General features: G+C 48.2%; 1 protein-coding gene across 1 annotated transcript; it reads right to left on the reverse strand.

Moving 5' to 3' along the window:
• Positions 1-767: 767 nt before the first annotated feature.
• Positions 768-19,615, reverse strand: LOC129817704 (sine oculis-binding protein homolog). Its single transcript, XM_055873202.1, has 7 exons — positions 19,184-19,615; positions 15,477-15,615; positions 14,654-14,827; positions 14,010-14,161; positions 12,607-12,705; positions 9,465-11,516; positions 768-3,782 (listed from the first exon to the last, which is right to left on the reverse strand). The coding sequence occupies exons 1-6, from the start codon at positions 19,274-19,276 to the stop codon at positions 9,474-9,476; spliced, it is 2,700 nt and encodes an 899-aa protein (XP_055729177.1). The 5' UTR covers positions 19,277-19,615; the 3' UTR covers positions 768-3,782; positions 9,465-9,473.
• Between the last annotated feature and the right edge of the window lie 1,687 nt (positions 19,616-21,302).

Below are 21,302 nucleotides of genomic sequence, written 5' to 3' on the forward strand. Positions count from 1 at the left end.
TTTCTGTGACAAACTTTGAATTAGTTATTGATTTATACCGCTTTTAATGGCATTCTATAGATTTTATGTATTTTTATCAAATAAAAACTGGAATTTGTATTCAAAACAAAGGTTGTAAAAGTATGCTAGACATTTTATAGAATAAATCATTCCAGATATTGTCATTCTGTCAAATGTGTTAAAGTATAAATTGGGTGAGGTCGAGCCCTGAATGCTGATTGGCTGACAGCCGTGGTATTTCAGACCGTATACCATGGGAATGACAAAGCGTTTATTTTGACTGATCTAATTACATTGGTAACCAGTTTATAATAGCAATAAGGCACCTCAGGGGTTTGTGGTATATGGCCAACTCCGTTTTGCGTTGTGCTATGAACAGCCTTTAGCCGTGGTATATTGGCCATATACCACATCCCGTTGTGCGTTATTGCTTAATTGTAACAACTTCATTAACTGAGATAAAGGCTTGCATCCCAAATTGAACCATATTGTGGGCTCTGGTCAAAAGCAGTGGACTATATAGTGCATAGGGCTCAGATCAAAAGTTGTGCACTTTATAGGGAATAAGGGGACATTTTGGATACAACCAAGGTATGGCAGAGAGAATGTTATCTATCCCACATCCGGATGTTACAACGTTTCAGTGAATAGTTTGGACCTTGGTTGCTATACTTGGACCATTTTCCATTGACAAGTATATTTGTTCTGTAATACAAAGTAAACGATGACATCAGACATGAAAAACACATGATGCTGTTGTTCTCAGAATAGCCTTTATTCACTTTACAAATAGGTCTCCACCAAACAGCTCCCAGTTGATCCTATTCATTTAGGCCTAAATACAAACAATCTGTGAATTGTTAATTATACGGTGCCCTACATGTTCAATGAATATCCCGAGTCCACAATCTATGGATTTCAGACAACTTAGCATTTTTTTGTTCTTTCCAATTTCCCCCCAAAGTATTGAATAAACAGGTAAGGGACAGTAATGGTAGGTGTAGTATACTATAGGGTTAGAGTTTGAGTTAGTTAGTTACTATAGGTAGATGTGCAATATACCATGGCAGTTTTTTGTTCACTTCTTGGCCACTAAAGCATTGTGTCCCAACACTGCTCCTTCACAACCGCCAACAGTACACATTTTTATTGTAACCATGGACAAGAACACCTGATTCATTTGTCAACTAATCATCAAGCCCTCAATGAGTTGAATGAGGTGTGTTTGTCAAAGGCTACAACTAAACTGTGTACTGTTGGGGGTCCTGGAGGACCAGGGTTGGGAAACACTGCACTAAGGTATGGCTAGGGGAGTACGCCCGTTATCACAAGACTGATAGTATAGAGAGACGCCAAGTGACGCCACCGCTGACTCATATACTAGTTGTTGACACAGTCCCTTGGCCAGACTAAGATTACAATGACACTACAGGGTATAACCTAAGGTGAGCATGTTGACTGGAATGAGCTACTTATCACCATGGTTACACATGCTGATTGACGTGCTTTTTGGAATGCAGTTTTGAAATGGCAGAGGCATGTGTGTGCGTGTTTGTGTGGGTGTGCGAGGGAGGGGAGTGTGTGTGTGTGTGTGTGTGTGTGTGTGTGTGTGGGCCAGGAGGCTATTCGAGGTCATGACTATAGAAAGACCCTGGAAAGCCCGTGTGGTCACTCCCCCGCAGCAAGGAGTCTGCTTTCCAGCCAATGACTTGGCAATGTTGTTGTGGCCATAGAAATAGAATGAACCATTATGGCCTCATTGACTTGAATGGGGACATCCTTCTAGGAATTGTATTTCTATGGTTGTGGCAATGTTCTACTTTGGCTATAGTGATGGCAATAGGTGATGTTCTGTGGCTGGATCGAGGCATAGATCGAGGCATTGTTGAAACTGGGCTGTCATGAAAAAAGACAAGACTTATAATTGGCACTAAATGTATGGTTGAATGAACACTTGTGTACGCTATTGAAAACTCTATAGAAGGTATATGAGACAGGTAGTTGCTGTGTTCCAAAGACAGACACTGCACTCTAGTGGACAAATTCAAACAAAACATTTGGACACTGGTAAGAGCTTAGGCACTTGCAAAAAAATACAGTATACCGTAATAATCAGGATCAAAATAAAAGTCAATAAAGCACTTTCTGGAAATCTACGACAGCATCATTCATAAATTAATATAAAGTCAAAGTCTGTAAAGCAAAAACTAAAAGTGAATTCTCACAATGTGACGATGAGTGTTGGCAAGGCCTCCAGATGATGATGGCTAGCTACCACTAGATCGTTTTCAGGCTAATCCCAGATCTGTTTGTGCTGTTTGGCATGACAATGACCTGAAGAGTGGGCAAGACAGCATGAACAGATCTAGGACCAGGTTTATAGTTAGTATCATCATTATGAACCCCTCAGGCTAGGGGAAAATGTAATACTGATAGCTGCTTTTTGCAGCCTTTGACAGTTGAAAATAATACCATGGCTGGTAACATGACTGCCCAAACCCATCAAAAGGAGTCATCTGATTAAGATAAAGAGCGTCAACAGAGTGAGTGGGTTTGGACACTGAAATTATCTACCTCTGTCCCATGGCCGAGTCAGTGTTGTAAATCATATGACTGGGTTCGAAAGCTGGGTCTCCGGCGCACCACAAGACTGTGTTAGCCCTTTGAGTCAAAACCTAGGCATTCGTTTTGGGGAGCTGACACAAGTCTTCCTTCACAAATAGTGGATTTCATGATATATGGGTCTTGCGCCCTCTCTCTTTCATTATCATATTACATAGTTTACAGTTAATTATTTTGTCCTTTTTCATTGCCCCAAGGGACTCCATCCCTCTTTCAAACAGAAAACCACCAGAGAACAATACTGAACTGACCGTCGTCCATAGAGGGGGGAAATAGAAGGGGAAGAGGACATTAACAAGCAATTGGTGTCAGAGTCGCACTTTAGGACTAGTGTGTGTACCATTGGAGAGGGGACTGCGGGGTGGAAAGGACAGGAAAGAAGGAGAAGGGTACACATATTCCTGGCCCTCTGTCAGACAGAACAATTTAAAAAGACAAACTCCTCCTGAAGCCTGAGCCCCTGTTAGCCAGGTAACCCAAAACCAGAGTAGGAGAGTCAGTGTGGGATATGGGGGAGAGGAACAATGTGACTCTTTGTGTGGAGCCGGGCAGAGAAAACAAACCGTTTCCCCAGGAAAGAGATCAGGTTCAGCCTCCATTGGAGAAGACCACACAAGGTTGATGATCGTAGCCTAGCAGCCTACCATCTAGTGGAGTGTAGAGCCCCTGACTATGGCTGAGGATTGTATCTGGGAACTGGGCTGAGTGTTCTTTGGGCTGGCTTCATAGGCTCCTGGACTATGGGAGAGATCAGAGATAGAATTGTCTGTCCCTTGGGAAGGTCCAGAAATGCCACATAAAGGTACATGCAGCGTGCATATACACACACACACACACACACACACACACACACACACACACACACACACACACACACACACACACACACACACACACACACACACACACACACACACACACACACACACACAAACTCTTGTGCTGTGAATGTACTGGAAGTCCACATTGAACTCTTGGACTGCTTCTCCCATCGGACTGCTTCTCCCATTGGACTGCTTCCTTGATTGGCACCTCATGGTCAGAAGAAGGGTGGAGTTGATCTCCCAGGTGGCTGAGTAATGGGTTGGAGGGAGGGCGTTGGTGCTGGTGATGTCCCCAGGAGGGCGGGGCACTGGATCTGGCACCGCTGTACAGTGAGCCTGTTCATCACATACAGAGAGAGAGAGAAAAACGGAGAGAGAAAGACAGGGAGGGAGAGAGGCAGGGAGGGATGAGAGCGAGAAAAATGTCAATTTCTGTTCCATTTACATCCATATTACAGTCTTAGATCTGCCGTCTATCAATCCTCCATTCCTTAATCCAGCCAGTCACTGTGAGAATGAGGTTTAGGGCACTATCAAACCAAGAACATCTGTGCTGAACACATGCACACACACACAGACACGCACGCACAGACACACACCACACACACACAAACATACACGCACGCACAGACACACACCACACACACACATACATACACGCACAGACACACACACACACACACACACACACACACACAAACAGCTCTGTTTTCGTGAATTTTCAGGACTTTTTGGGGAGTAAAAATGCATAGGCAGACAAGAGGACAGACACACACGCACATGCACACGCACACGTACGAGGGGCCAAGAAGCCATTGCTCTCCGTACTCTCTAACTCTACTCCCTGTGTCCCTCTCCGTTTTAGTTTCAAATGCTCTGCAAAAACCAATGTGGAGGGATCCATTTCTGCATGGCAATAAAATAGCCCAAATAAAGGCAGGGAAAACTGAGACCAAACCGGCCTATTTCCTGAGGTGAAATCCTCCAGTTGGCCTGTTGATTCTGTCAGAGCTAAAATACTTTAAATGTTTTTTTAAGAAGACTTTTAGCAGTGAACACAATGGAACTAGATAACCATATTCCCCTCGGCGCTGAGAGGTGCTAAACTAAAATCAGTCGACTATGAACGCAGCCCAGCTCCCATTACACACGGGCACGCGTGCACGTATGTACACACACACACACACACACACACACACCGGCTCCCCTTACATAGAACACCAAGCAATAAATCCGTCTGCGCAATGCTGGCAACACACTGTGATTTTCATATGTATTGGTTACTAAGGGGACCGGCGGACCGCGCAAAACCACAACAAATGACAAAGGGTGAAGCAGGGACATCGCTCTCTGCAAAAGCAAATCGTTTAATACTTCTGGCATGTTGCTGTTGGGAGTATACGTTAAACCAGTTAAAACCAGTTATGCGGTTATGTGTCACTCTCTGCCAATAGCCATCTTTTATTAAGATGACCCTTGACCTTTCGAGGTTTTTGATATGCGATGGGAAAAGGGAGTAAGTAGAGGTAACTGGAAATTAAAATCTTTTCTGTCATCATGTGTACATTAAGCCCAGGATGTAAAACTGAAACATGAGCACATAATCACACACAGCTCTGGGTGGCAACAGGACCATTTGAATGAACAATCTGGAAAGGGGAAACCGGAGAACAATCTGATTGGTTGTTAGGGTTGTTACTGTAATGTACTGTATGTCTTCCATAGAACATCTGGTTCACAGGAAGAAGAAGAAGCTGTGAGGAGAGAGAAGGAAATGGGAGATGAGAGGAAAGGAGAAGAGAGAGGAGAGGAGGGAAGAGAAGAGGAGAGGAGAAAAGAATGAGGAGAGAAGAGAGGGGAGGAGGAGAGAAGAGGAGAGGAGAGAAGAGAGGGGAGGAGGAGAGAAGAGAAAGAGAGGAGAGGGGAGGAGAGAGAAGATGAGAGAATGCTACTTAGTGAGAGGAGAAGATTCTACACCGCTAGACTGAGAGCCGGGGCCTGGGCCAGTCATTATGATGACACACGGAACCGGATCTCTCCGGTTCTACTGCTCCGTTTTCTGAAGCCCCAGAGCTCTATCACTGAGGGCTGGCTCTCATATTCACAGCACACAAACACACATATCCACAGCGCCGCCAAGTCTGACGATCGCCACCGTCTCCACGACAACACCAGAAAGACGGCTGGGGCAGAAGAGTGGAGGCTCATAGGAGAAAATAATATCACAGCGTGGTGTGTTTGGTGAGCTGCTGACCAGTGGACCTCACTCAGACACACACACACACATACTTTCTCACCAGACCTGGGTTCAAAACGGATTTGAATACAGCACTGTTTGATTGAACTTGTCCGGTGCAATGAAGACACACACACACGGGTCACACAATATGCGCATGGCCACTAAACAGAATGGCGCCAAAGAGAGAGAATCTCAGTAACCTGGCACTCCTCACTACTCTAGGGTTACAGCTAGGCCAGAGGAAGGGACAGACAGACAGACAGACAGCTCTAGGGTTACAGCTAGGCCAGAGGAAGGGACAGACAGACAGCTCTAGGGTTACAGCTAGGCCAGAGGAAGGGACAGACAGACAGCTCTAGGGTTACAGCTAGGCCAGAGGAAGGAAGGGACAGACAGACAGACAGACAGACAGACAGACAGACAGACAGACAGATAGCTCTAAGGTTATAGCTAGGCCAGAGGAAGGGACAGACAGACAGCTCTAGGGTTATAGCTATGCCAGAGGAAGGGGCAGACAGACAGACAGCTCTAGGGATATAGCTAGGCCAGAGGAAGGGGCAGACAGACAGACAGACAGACAGCTCTAGGGTTACAGCTAGGCCAGAGGAAGGGACAGACAGACAGACAGCTTTAGGGTTTGTAAGTCGCTCTGGATAAGAGCGTCTGCTAAATGACTTAAATGTAAATGTAAATAGCTAGGCCAGAGGAAGGGGCACACAGACAGACAGACAGCTAGGCCAGAAGAAGGGGCAGACAGACAGACAGACAGACAGCTTTAGGGTTATAGCTAGGCCAGAGGAAGGGGCAGACAGACAGACAGCTCTAGGGTTATAGCTAGGCCAGAGGAAGGGGACAGACAGACAGACAGCTCTACGGATACTGCTAGGCCAGAGGAAGGGACAGACAGACAGATAGACAGACAACATTAGGGTTATAGCTAGGCCAGAGGAAGGGGCAGACAGACAGACAGACAGCTCTAGGGTTATAGCTAAGCCAGAGGAAGGGGACAGACAGACAGACAGCTCTACTGATACTGCTAGGCCAGAGGAAGGGGCGTACAGACAGACAGACACACAGCTCTTGGGTTATAGCTATGCCAGAGGAAGGGGCAGACAGACAGACAGACAGCTTTAGGGTTATAGCTAGGCCAGAGGAAGGGGCAGAAAGACAGACAGACAGACAGACAGACAGCTCTAGGGTTATAGCTAGGCCAGAGGAAGGGGCAGACAGACAGCTCTAGGGTTATAGCTAGGCCAGAGGAAGGGGCAGACAGACAGACAGACAGACAGACAGACAGACAGACAGACAGCTCTAGGGTTATAGCTAGGCCAGAGGAAGGGACAGACAGACAGACAGACAAACAGACAGACAGCTCTAGGGTTATAGCTAGGCCAGAGGAAGGGGCAGACAGACAGACAGCTCTAGGGTTATAGCTAGGCCAGAGGAAGGGGCAGACAGACAGACAGCTCTATGGTTATAGCTAGGCCAGAGGAAGGGGCAGACAGACAGACAGCTCTATGGTTATAGCTAGGCCAGAGGAAGGGGCAGACAGACAGACAGACAGACAGACAGACAGCTCTAGGGTTATAGCTAGGCCAGAGGAAGGGACAGACAGACAGACAGACAAACAGACAGACAGCTCTAGGGTTATAGCTATGCCAGAGGAAGGGGCAGACAGACAGACAGCTCTACGGTTAGAGCTAGGCCAGAGGAAGGGGCAGACAGACAGACAGCTTTAGGGTTATAGCTAGGCCAGAGGAAGGGGCAGACAGACAGACAGATAGACAGCTCTAGGGTTATAGCTAGGCCAGAGGAAGGGACAGACAGACAGACAGACAGACAAACAGACAGACAGCTCTAGGGTTATAGCTATGTCAGAGGAAGGGGCAGACAGACAGCTCTACGGATACAGCGCGGCCAGAGGAAGGGGCAGACAGACAGACAGCTCTACGGTTATAGCTAGGCCAGAGGAAGGGGCAGATATACAGACAGCTCTAGGGTTACAGCTAGGCCAGAGGAAGGGGCAGACAGACAGACAGCTCTACGGTTATAGCTAGGCCAGAGGAAGGGGCAGATATACAGACAGCTCTAGGGTTACAGCTAGGCCAGAGGAAGGGGCAGACAGACAGACAGCTCTATGGTTAAAGCTAGGCCAGAGGAAGGGGCAGACAGACAGACAGCTCTAAGGTTATAGCTAGGCCAGAGGAAGGGGCAGACAGACAGACAGACAGCTCTAGGGTTACAGCTAGGCCAGAGGAAGGGACAGACGGACAGACAGCTTTAGGGTTATAGCTAGGCCAGAGGAAGGGGCAGACAGACAGACAGCTCTAGGGTTATAGCTAGGCCAGAGGAAGGGGCAGACAGACAGCTCTAGGGTTACAGCTAGGCCAGAGGAAGGGGCAGACAGACAGACAGACAGCTCTAGGGTTATAGCTAGGCCAGAGGAAGGGGCAGACAGACAGACAGACAGACAGCTCTTGGGTTATAGCTAGGCCAGAGGAAGGGGCAGACAGACAGACAGACAGACAGACAGCTTTAGGGTTATAGCTAGGCCAGAGGAAGGGGCAGACAGACAGCTCTAGGGTTACAGCTAGGCCAGAGGAAGGGGCAGACAGACAGACAGACAGCTCTAGGGTTATAGCTAGGCCAGAGGAAGGGGCAGACAGACAGACAGACAGACAGACAGCTTTAGGGTTATAGCTAGGCCAGAGGAAGGGGCAGACAGACAGACAGCTCTAGGGTTATAGCTAGGCCAGAGGAAGGGGCAGACAGACAGACAGACAGACAGCTCTTGGGTTATAGCTAGGCCAGAGGAAGGGGCAGACAGACAGACAGACAGACAGACAGACAGCTTTAGGGTTATAGCTAGGCCAGAGGAAGGGGCAGACAGACAGACAGACAGCTCTAGGGTTATAGCTAGGCCAGAGGAAGGGGCAGACAGACAGACAGACAGACAGCTCTTGGGTTATAGCTAGGCCAGAGGAAGGGGCAGACAGACAGACAGACAGACAGACAGCTTTAGGGTTATAGCTAGGCCAGAGGAAGGGGCAGACAGACAGCTCTAGGGTTACAGCTAGGCCAGAGGAAGGGGCAGACAGACAGACAGACAGCTCTAGGGTTATAGCTAGGCCAGAGGAAGGGGCAGACAGACAGACAGCTTTAGGGTTATAGCTAGGCCAGAGGAAGGGGCAGACAGACAGACAGACAGACAGCTCTTGGGTTATAGCTAGGCCAGAGGAAGGGGCAGACAGACAGACAGACAGACAGCTTTAGGGTTATAGCTAGGCCAGAGGACGGGGCAGACAGACAGACAGCTCTAGGGTTAAAGCTAGGCCAGAGGAAGGGTCAGACAGACAGACAGACAGACAGACATATCTAGGGTTATAGCTAGGCCAGAGGAAGGGGCAGACAGACAGACAGACAGCTCTAGGGTTATAGCTAGGCCAGAGGAAGGGGCAGAGCAGAGAGAAAGTGAGAGTCACTTTGAAAAGGCATCGCGGAATCAGGCAGGGCCTGTTACAGTGACAGTGCTTTTTTTGGATGTCGGCTTGTTTCCTACAGGGTTCTGTGTGGGTTTCTGGGTGTCTGGGTGTGAATGTTGGTGATAGAGAGAAACAGTTAATTGTGTGCTTTCTTCTAATCTTATTTAATCTTTATGGAAGTTCCTTTACCTAATTTTCACGTCTTCTGTCTTTCTCATTCAGATTCCTCTGTAGGTATCCTAACATCTCCATTGCGTTACAGTGTCCCAAAAACCTATTGTAACAAGAGACACCTACCTCCCTTCCCTACTTGATCTGATCTCGGATACGGAGGCACCGTCTCTTCAGAGCAGGCTCCATGTCCCCAGGCCCAGCCACACTCGGTGGGCATGGTAGAACACCCTTGTCCCTAAGCTTGGGCAGGAGGAGAGTGGTGGGGGTGTTGGTGGGGGCACCGCCCGTTCTAGTGGGTGTAAGGTTGGGGGTGGGCAGGGCATAGGCATGGTCCTCATCTGGGACGTGGGGATCCTCTGAGTCGCCAGCGGCCGAGGGCCCCTCTATTTGGCTGGTGGGGAGGGATGGAACCTGGCCCTGGTCCCGCTCCTGGACCTGGCCATTGGAGCAGCTGTTCTCTTTGACTGCCTCCAGCTCACTGAGGGCGGAGTCAGGGCCAAGAGGCCGGGCCTCTCTCTGAGACTGGGAGGAGTCTGGGCTGGGAGGAGGGTCTGGGGATGATGACGGTGATGTTTGGTTGGGGATGTCTGGGGGTGTTGAGGGGGAGGGGGTGGCGGTATCGCAGGGAGGGCTGCTGCATTCCCCTCTGGGAGTTGGTGGGGTGTCTGAGGGGGGTCGTATGTTAAGGCTCTGGGGGTAGGCGGTGTTGTGCAGAGGAGGGGGTGACTGGGTTAGTGGAGGGGTGGGTTTGATAATGTCACGGTGGTGGTTGTGGTGGTCCACTCTGGTATCCACCAGCCTGGTGCCGTGCCCCATTCCGGGCTCACCCGGACCCGACAGGTCCACCACTCCGTGGGGGTTGGGCTCCAGCTTGACCGGGGTCCTCTGGAGCACTCTCTGGATGACCTGCCTCTCTGGATGCTGCTGCTGGCCCAACTTAAAGTCTGACAGCCCCTCAATCACTGAGGTGGAAGATGGGGAAGCATCGTAGCGAGCCCTGGGGGACGACGCTGCACTGTGGGAGGTCGACATGGGTGACTGAGCCTGCCTCTCTGACTTCACCCAATCTGTGATGTCCCTTCTGGGGTGGTCTGAGGGCGAGGGGAGACCCTGGTTGGTGGTTCTACCCAATCTGTTGGCCGCCAAGCTCCCGGTAGAAGGCAAATTGACACCCCTGGAGCGTCCCCCCTCTATCCCCTCCGGCACGGGCTGGATAACCCCACTGTGGGGGACCGCTAGGGCTTCTGGAGGAGCAGATTTAGGGGGTATGGGTATGGGGATAGGGATGGGGATGGGGATGGGGACTGGGATTGGTACAATGATGGGGTAGGGCACCAGGACAGTGGGCTGGGGGAAGAAGGGGCCTAAGGACGGCCATCCCCCGAAGTTCATCATAGGAAGCATGGGCACGGGACCACGGAGCCCCATCATGTTGATAGGGGGGGAGTGCAAGCCTGGGAAGTAGGCCCCCGGGTAGGGGTGTATTCCGGGTGGGTTCATGGAGGTGGCCGATGGGGGCTGGAGGTGGGGTTGGTGGGGGTGATGGGGGGAGTGAGGGGGAGGCTGGTGGATGGGGCTGGAAGGGGGGCCGGGGTGGCCCCTGGGGGGGTTGGCCAGGGGGCTCTTCAGGCCCTGGGCATGGAGAGGGGGCCGGATGAAGGGCAGCGGGATCTGAGGCATGGCCTTGTGGTGCTCCATGGGGGGGTGAGGAGGGGAGGGGGCGGGGTGGTGGCTCGCTACCTGCGCGGGTGGTGGCAGGATGTGCCTCTCCAGGTGCCTCAGTCCTGAAATGTTAACCTTCAATGACGAAGATGACGCCTCGGATGGAGACACAGTCCTTGGTGCCGCTGTACCATTGATCGGCGTCTGCCCTTTGGGCGACCTGGTCCTCCCCCTCACGTCCCCAGCGTCGCTGCTCCACGATTCAGGGGTCAGGAGCTTCTGGTTCTGGACCCCTCCGGTGGACTCGGGTCTCCCCTCCTGGGTTGGTCTTCCTGGGCTGGAGCTGGTGAGAGTGGCCCTGGCCTCTCTGTAGAACACATCCATCTTGTACTGGTTCAGACACTTGGTGCTGCAAAACTGGAGCCGCTCCTCACCGGCGCCAAAGTCCAGATACTCTTTGGTGTGACGGACGTGCTTGCACCAGTTGCAAACCTGCAGTACGGGCGAGAGAGACTGTGAAGAGTTACTTAAGTGACATGTGAAAAGGAAAAAGCAAATGACTGTTGTAGAGATGGTAATATAAATTATGGAATATTCTATATGACAGTATTGTGAAAACCTTTTTACCTTGAAAGAAGTCTATGGCCAAGGAGTGACTGCAATCCACACTGATTTTGTTAACCTAGCCACTTCCAACAATTAGCAACATTAGCATTTTGGGACAAATTCCCCATGTAAATCAATCTCCCCCGTTCAGCATGTGTTAAATGTCATGACCAAATCATATTAAATTGATTGTGTTATTTTTGAGCTGATTTGGGCATGAAATATAATCCATGCTAAACAGGCGAGATTAAATTACATGGCTAATGTTGCTAATTGTTGGCAAAGGTAAGGAAACAAATATGGAAATACTGTATGTAACATCCCTGAACTATCCCTTTAAAGGGCGGTTTCACAAACCCAGAGTAAAGCCTAGTCGTAGACTAAAAAGCAAACTCAATGGAGAATCTCCATCAATAATTATTTTTAGTCTAGGACTAGGTTTCATCTGTGTCCTGGAAACTGCCCCTTAATCTGTGTCCTAGAATCTGCCCCTTAATCTGTGTCCTAGAATCTGCCCCTTAACCTGTGTCCTAGAAACTGCCCCCAATCTGTTTCCTAGAAACTGCCCCTTAATTTGTGTTTTAGGAACTGTCCCCTAATCTGTCGTAGAAACTGTCCCTTAACCTGTGTCCTAGAAACTGCCCCCTAATCTGTGTCCTGGAAACTGCCCCTTAATCTGTGTCCTAGAAACTGCCCCTTAATCTGTGTCCTAGGAACGGCCCCTTAATCTGTGTCCTAGGAACTGCCCCTTAATCTGTGTCCTAGGAACTGCCCCTTAATCTGTGTCCTAGGAACTGCCCCTTAATCTGTGTCCTAGGAACTGCCCCTTAATCTGTGTCCTAGGAACTGCCCCTTAATCTGTGTCCTAGGAACTGCCCCTACATGTTTTGAAGTAGCTCTCAAAGACAAACATGCATTAATGCATAACTAGTCTTTGAGCTAAGCTATTTAAAAAATATATTATATTTCTACGAAGTGGATTGTGTTTTATTCTTACTCTGGCACCATCACTGTTCATCTTCAGCACCAGTCGTGGTGAGTCATCTGCATGGGTGTGTTGGGGGGACCTCTCCCCTCCATGGTCCTCATCCCGGGCCTGACGGAGGGGGGCAAAGCTGCATCATTATAAACTTAAAACAAACTATCAAGAGCTGGGCCATGTTCATTAGGCACCAAACGAAACAAAAAAATCTGGGAGGTACTAGCTGGATTTGTCCAATAACAAAACCTTAATTTTCAATCTCTGCTGTAAAACATTGTGTGCCCTAATGAACAGGACACCGGATTGTGTTAAACTGTTTCCGAGTAGAGACTGGATTCAGTAGTATCCACTATGGGATTTGAGCATCAAGTGTTGATAAAGTAGCAGTTGCTTTAAATCATCAAGGCTCCCGTGGTTGGTCATTAAAACAAACTTACATAACCAATCCCAAAATAACCACTGCACAATTTGCCTTGTCATAGGGGTTCAAAGTAACAGAGTACATTGACCTATGGGCTTTGAGGTCACTGAAACAAAGAGACCGTTTTTTAAACGTTTTGGTAACATTTTGGAAGGTTTCGCTAAGATAAAGTAGATGACAAGACTGAACCCTCATTTTATTCTCAATGGTCCCTTCTTTGTGACCCATTGAGTCGTGTCGAGTTACGAAACATGAAGCAGCTGCAGGTAAGGTATGCACTGAAAGTGGACACCTCACCCCCAGGCCCTCTGCCCTTCTCCCTCCAAGAAACAAGCAGGGACAAGCCAACGGCCACAGTTCCATCCCCACTTCCATCAACTAGAGGGTTTGTTGCAGCCAGGCAGGTAGGCAGCAGACGACTCCCCCCCCCCCCCCCTTGTCTGTTGTCGTGTGAATAAAACCTAGCGCGGCAAAACAACAGGATCGGTGAAAGGGGATAGCCTTGCCTGACACCCCCGCGCCTCTAAGAGAGGGTATCCATGTCTTGGATGGAGGGTGAAAAATGGTGGTAATGTGTATAGGAGTGGAGTTGTGTATAGGCACTGCTTCCCTGTTGCTTCCCTGTTGCTTCCCTGTTGCTTCCCGGTCCTCCGGACCCAAGCCGCATTATGACTGGCCCTTCCTCCATTAAACCGTAACTGATACTAAGTGTCCTCTGCAAAGTTTGACCCCTTCCCACCCTCAAAACACTGGCCTGTCCATAAAAAAACCTGTGTGTGTGTGTGTGTGTGTGTGTGTGTGTGTGTGTGTGTGTGTGTGTGTGTGTGTGTGTGTGTGTGTGTGTGTGTGTGTGTGTGTGTGTGTGTGTGTGTGTGTGTGTGCGTGCGTCATTTTCTCCATCTGAACTGCTGCAGTTGACAAGTCAGTTTTGTCTGACCTAAAATTGTCCCATTGATTCCAAGTTGAAATAAGGTTGAACCGAGGTTGAATCGCTCACCTTGTTGCGTTTGAAGTAGGCCCGTCGGCAGGCGGCGAAGCACTTCTCACTACAGAAGCTCTTCAGCTCGGTGCCCATACAGAGAGAGTAGCGCTTCACCCCCTCCTTCTGACACCACACACACACTATCTGCACATTCTGCACGTCTTCCACTGCGGACAGAGCCAAAGGGAAGAGGAATCAACATCAACACGTGAAGTGTGTTTGATGATGAAGATGAGCATCTAAGGAGCTTGTGAGTGTTGAAGAACCCTAGGCTACATATGGTAGTGATGATGATGATGCTGATGTGTGAGTGTAACAGGGGTGATTTAGTGAACCTCACCTGTGTGATGAGGAACCTTGCCTGAGGCCTGAAGACTTATGTTAGCTTCCTGAATAATGTCTAGACTTTAGCTAGGCATGCTAAAACACAGGAGACCTGGGTACTAACCCAGTTGGTCACACAAAGGGCGTGTGTTTGCATATGCTCAGTAGATGTGTGTGTGTGTGTGTGTGTGTGTGTGTGTGTGTGTGTGTGTGTGTGTGTGTGTGTGTGTGTGTGTGTGTGTGTGTGTGTGTGTGTGTGTGTGTGTGTGTGTGTGTGTGTGTGTGTGTGTGTGCGCGTGTGTGTGTGTGAGAGATTTATTCAGGCCTGTCCCTACCTGCCGATGGCTTTATAAGCGGGACAATTACGGGGGCACTCTTTTGCTCCTTAGGGCTGGTCAGAGAGGAGGAACTGGGGGAGGAAGAGGGGACTCTGGATGATTCTCTCTCTCCACTCCTCATGGCCAGTGTCACGGGGCTGTCTAGGCTCTTGGATTTGGACACCGAGTTTTCTGGAAGGCACAAGATATCTAGGGTCACTTCAGAGTGAATTTATGTTCTTAACATGTAAAGTGCCAACAAAAATGGAATCTGAATTCAGTCAGTTTCTCTTGGCACCACTTCCACTCCACACACACAATTTAAATACAGATGTAGATTCAGCCTAAAGGACAGAAAACAATGGCACTGAAAACTGTAGAAAGATAATACTCCATCCACACAGGTTTACTGTAATGATAGTAAGTGAAACATAAGAAGGGTGAAGTAATATGTCTGGATTGAACAACCTATCTGTTCTGTTATTGGGTTCCCTGTGAATTCCGTCTGACCTCTGTTAAGTATGTTACCTGTATTTTACAGATGCCCAGCAGGCAGTAAATGTTCAGTAGGCAGTAAACGTTTAGAAAGGGAGTGAAACAAGGATACTACCTGAACTAATTAAATTGGGTTGTGTTCAGTAGGCAATAAACATTTAGAAAGGGAGTGAAACAAGGATACTACCTGAATAAATTACCTTGGGTCGTGTTCGGTAGACAGGAATCGTTTTGAAAAAGGAGGTACTACCTGAACTTGTCCAATTAAAACACAGATTTCCACTCTCCATAGCAAAGCGTTTTACTACAGTGTGGCCTAGTGAACAGGGCCCTGGCCTTCCCTCACCTTTAAGAACTGAGACGTGCTGCTGGCGTCTCTCACGGTTTGGGTAGTTCCGTATCTCGGTGGCCTCAGAGTCTCTGAGCTCCAACTTGTCATAGCCGTACCAGCCTAGGAGCTCATTCATGGTGCTCTCTGCAAACGTCTAAAAGGAGAAATGGAAAATAAATCAGTGAGAAACATTATAGGTTATGTCAGTCAGGGGACATGGTGGGAGACGGGACAACCAAGCCACTGCTTGCTGAAGCTAAGCCAATGTGAAGTTCAGTTGTGAGTGACCTTACATCCGAGGTTTGTTAGTGGAACTTTTTATCCCACTCTTTAAATGTAACCTGAGCTTCCAGTCCCGAATCAATGTGCTGATTCTTTTGACTTACAGACCAGCCCTGCCTGGATGAAATGAGCAAGAGAACCCAGAGGAGTACAGTATGACTATTTTTCCATGATGTATTGCAGCTTGTTTACTCTTGCTAAATTGGAGACGGAAAAGTTTTCCAACCTAATACCAGTGTAAAATATATGAATCATTCTTTGTTTAGCTCTTTTAATTGGGGAAAAAAGAGACAGACAAACTAAAGAAGTTTCTCAGCAGATGTGTTGTGAAGTGAACATCCTGGCTTTTTTTTAAATTCCGACCATATGAAAGAAAACAACACAAAGGTCTCTCTCTCTTTTCATCCGCCCACCTCTTCTCCTCTGTGGCTTTGGGGCGAGTGGGGATTGGAGCAGAAATCCGAGCAGGACACCTTATACCACCGCCAGGTCCCACGGTTCTCGGAAATACCCTGCTCCTCTCCCAAGTGTCCAGCACTCCCCAGTCCCCCCTCCCCTGCTCCTCTCCCAAGTGTCCAGCACTCCCCAGTCCCTCCCTCCCTCCCCTGCTCCTATCCCAAGGGTCCAGCACTCCCCAGTCCCCCCTCCCCTGCTCCTCTCCCAAGTGTCCAGCACTCCCCAGTCCCCCCCCCCCCCCGCTCCTCTCCCAAGGGTCCAGCACTCCCCAGTCCCCCCTCCCCTGCTCCTCTCCCAAGTGTCCAGCACTCCCCAGTCCCCCCCCCCCCCCCCCGCTCCTCTCCCAAGGGTCCAGCACTCCCCAGTCCCCCCTCCCCTGCTCCTCTCCCAAGGGTCCAGCACTCCCCAGTCCCCCCCCCCCCCCGCTCCTCTCCCAAGGGTCCAGCACTCCCCAGTCCCCCCTCCCCTGCTCCTCTCCCAAGTGTCCAGCACTCCCCAGTCCCCCCTCCCCTGCCCTCTCCTCCCTCTGCCTCTCCCCTTGCCCCCACCACCCCGGCACCTTCCAGCCCTGATACCCGACACTGCACTCCCTCTCGGGTTTCAACCTCTTCCAGCGTGGACAGTCTGCCTGTTGTAGTGTTACACCAGGGCTGTAGTACAGACTACACATTCTTCCCTCTGCTTTCCTCACTCTGACAGGGCCTCAAAGAAAAGGAATTGTGTGTGTGAAGTGTGTGTGTGTCTGTGCGGGTGTGTTTGTGTGTACGTAGAGGTATCATATCCAGCTAAATATGCCTAACGATGAAAAAAGTAATGTATCTGGTGTCCGCGCTGTGCTACGGTCTGGCATGGAAGAAGTGGGTTTGACTGTGGTATTGAAATAGATCCCTTGACTAAGACAACACTGGATTGGACTGGAGCAGCCCGCAGACAGACACACAGCCCCTGAAATCCCAGTCTGTGTCTGTTGTCTGTCTCTCTGACTGTGTGTCTGTCTGTCTGTCTCTCTGATTGTGTGTGTGTGTGTGTCTGTCTGTCTCTCTGACTGTCTGTCTGTCTTGCTGTCTGGCTGTCTTGCTGTCTTGCTGTCTGTCTGTCTGTCTGTGTGAAAGTTCTATTTTGCTTCTCTGACTGTGTCTGTCTGTCTCTCTCTCTGATCTGTGTGAGTTCTATTTTGTCTGTCTGTCCATCTGTCTTTCTTTATCTACCCTTCTCTATTTCATAATCACACACTTATACCACTGACCTTCAAGCCCAACAGCCCCAGTTCATTACTGCGGTCACCCAAGGCCTGTTTTGTAGATCCACGTGGCTCCCTGTAAGTCTGAGAATCACAAAGTAGTACTCTGCCTGTGCTGCCTGCATCCCGTGGGACTAGCCTAGTCTACATCAACGGTTCCATCAGGGCATGTCCTCCTATAGTACATTGAATTTAGTGTTGTTTTATCTCACTATTTCCTCATTAGGGAGAGACAGGCATTTTTTTCTCCTCCCTGTGCTTTACTTCCCACAATGTTGTTATTGTTTTTTATTGGCAGTTCTTACAAACATTTGCTTTGTGAGAGTGACAAGCCAAATCCCAAACCACAGAAAGAACCCTGACCAAAGGCAACAACGCAGGGCCGACCCTCAGATCCAGGCCGGGCTGACTTACATCAAGCACAGATAGCATTTAGCATGTTTTCATTCAAATTAGTTAAGTTGCAATTCTACACCACTCCCTGGATATCAAAAGCTACCATCCAAACCACTTACGCAAAAAGAGCACATTTCCTCTCACAAAACAAGCTGATTTTTTTAAACATTTAATTTAATGTTGAAATCACATTAGCTGACAACTCAACCAAATGTAAATCAAAACTAGACTTTGAACTGACATCTGTGCCCAGTGGCCAATGTCAGAACTCATAAAACTGAAGGCAGACAAACTGTGGGCTTGTAGCCTAGCCTACTAAAGGCTTGCACTCTAGCAGTAGGCCTGAAACCAATACCATCATATTCAATTTTGTTTTGAATTGGAATCCCCAAATCAAACAGTAGACATAGTTTCCATGAAACTGATTCTGAGTCACTTTTCCAAGGGCACAATTACTACGGTTACCTGTTTAGTCTGATCCTTTGCCCTAGCGGATAATCTCAAGTGATGTGACTATGTATGTTTTTTATTACATTGTTGTAAACATGTAGACCTAGCCTACTACAACAAGTGCGCGCACAGCCGAAGCGGGGAAGAATTTAAGTGTTCTTACGGTTTGGTGGTGACGCACATCTGGAACGCCGCTGGACTTTGCTGCGCGAGGCTACGGATGGACTGACATGGCCTCACTACAGAAGGGCTACCTACCATTCAGTGGACAAGACATCAAATATTGGCTAACATAAGAGTGACACTTTAATTAAACAGTCACACGCTTTAATTCCCTCGGAAATGTATATTTCCCGACAGTCGGTTTATTATGGCAAGGCCAGGTAATATAATATAGCTGTCTTATTTCACCATATGGGAATAATGTTATGTTACACAATTGTTGTATCACTTTTATTTCGGAAGTATTCAATAATATAACGGAATTAAATTATAAGCAAATTGAATTGTTTCAATGGGAACAAATGCAAGTTTTCATGGCGTCTGTGAATGCCTCCAACTGTGTGATTTGTGCGCACGGAGCTCTCTCCCAATGTCTCAAAAGTATTTTATTTTTTATCTCACCTTTATTTAACTAGGCAAGTCAGTTACGAACAAATTATAATTTACAATGACGGCCTACCAAAAGGCAAAAGGCCTCCTGCGGGGACCGGGGCTGTGATTAAAAATCCAAATAAATTAAATAAACATATAGGACAAAACACACATAACGACAAGAGAGACAACACAACACTACATAAAAAGAGACCTAAGACAACAACATAGCATGGCATGACTTAAGACTATTCACAAACAGAACACTGCTCAAAAAATAGCTAAACAACTAATTTCCCCTCACCTTCATCTCTTGGTTGATCTCTCTCTTGACGGGGTGCGCGGGTTTCCTACTGCGTTTATTTTCCGGCGGTCTCCCTTTCTCCATCTCTGGCATAGTTCTGACTGGCTCCGTGTCACTTCTTTGGCGTGCGACTGATAGAGCGCGTCACTCCGGGGCTAGTCAAGGCTAGTCAAGGTGCGGCGACAGAGAGCGAAAGCTGTCACTCTCGGTGACAGCGGCTGTCATTCCCAGACGTCTGCGTCGGTCATCTGGGGGCTCCTTCCACTGACTCTCCACTGAACATGGGTGCTGCGCGCTGTGGGCTGCTGCTGCCGCCCTACCGCCGCCGACGAACAATCCCCTCTCTAAATCCCGTAGAGCAGGGAGGGGCCTCCACGCTGTAACCCAACACCTGGCGCCCACCCCTCCCGAATCTCAACAGATACATTTCATGAGGAATGCGAGGACTGTTTTATCTGCGGGGAACACAGAACATAACACTGTCTATTATATTCCAGGATTTAAATAAAATATATGAAAATCCCGCGTGGGTAAACGATACCACGGTAGAATGTTTTGGGGTTTCTCAAATTACATCTGTTTGATCAGAGCGAGAGGAACACAAAGCCATCAAATCAAATTGTATTTGGCACATGCGCCGAATACAACAGGTGTAGTAGACCTTACTGTGAAATGCTTACTTACAAACCCTTAACCAACAATGCAGTTCAAGAAATAGAGTTAAGAAAATATTTACTAAATAAACTAAAGTAAAAAATGGTAAATAAATAAAAAAGAAACACAAGAAAATTACATAACAATAAGGAGGTAATTTGTAACGTGACTATGCATAGATAATAAACAGCAAGTAGCAGTAGTGTAAAAATCTAAATAGTCTGGGTGGCCATTTTATTAATTGTTCAGCAGTCTATTATCTCATTCTGGGATATCCAAGGCCTGAGGTCATCTGCCTTTGGCTTAAGGGGCAGGAACCTGGACTTCACCAAATAAATCAGAAATACAGACATTGTCATCCTACAAGAAACATGGTATAGAGGAAATTGACCCACTGGTTGCCATCTAGGTTACAGAGAGCTGGTAATCCCATCCACCAAACTACCAGGAGTAAAACAGGGGAAGGACTCAGGGGGTATGCTAATTTGGTGTAGACCAGACCTAACTCACTCTATTAAATTAATCAAAACAGAAACATTTCACATTTGGCTAGAAATTAAAAGGAAATTATCTCAACAGAGAAAAATGTCCTCCTGTGCTACCTATATCCCCCCACTAGAATCTCCATACTTTAACGATGACAACTTCTCCATCTTGGAGGGGGAAATTCATAATTTCCAGGCCAAGTACATGTACTAGTCTGTGGTGACATAAATTCCAGAACTGGACAAGAACCTGACACCCTCAGCACACAGGGGGACAAACACCTGCCTGGTGGTGACAGCCTTTCCTCCCCATATGCCCCCCTAGGCACAATTACAACAACATAACCAACATTGTCCTATCATGGGGAACTACATTTTTAAAATAAATTATATCTAATTATTTATTATCCTATTTTAATGGTACGGTCCATGGCCCTATACCCTAGACACCCACCTGAATGACCCAGATACTAAGGAGAAGTCCCTAACTGTTTTATGTGCCTGCTGTAAGCGGTCTGTATGCAGCTAAAATGAGGTCAGAGACCAAGAGCAGCACTGACCCTCAAGATTCTGAGCCTGCTTGGCAGGGTTGGTCCTGCAAAGCCAAAGCCCCCTAAAGGGAGAGCATAATATACAAGGAAATTCTCAAAGCTGCTAATGAGAACCTTGACGACCTTATACCTAGCCGGTGGGGATTCCGGTGGGGTGCCCCCACCCAGGCAGTGGCAGTGCTGGCAACACTAGCTGCAGTAACACATGGGGAGGCGGTCACACTCTGACATTCAGAGAGGGGGTATATTATTGTGACCCTGGTGGCACAAAATCAAAGTCAGACTGCATGGAGATGCTTGGGAATATGGTCATTACGGGTGACCGTATTGTGGGTGTTTCAGGAAGAAGGTGTACATTTGACCTCCATCATCTAGGATGTGACAATGGTAAATAAAATCTCTCAATTTTTGCCCATTTTTTGCGCGGTC

The sequence above is a fragment of the Salvelinus fontinalis genome, chromosome 20 (genome assembly GCF_029448725.1).
Source record: "Salvelinus fontinalis isolate EN_2023a chromosome 20, ASM2944872v1, whole genome shotgun sequence".
NCBI classification, from domain to species: domain Eukaryota; kingdom Metazoa; phylum Chordata; class Actinopteri; order Salmoniformes; family Salmonidae; genus Salvelinus; species Salvelinus fontinalis.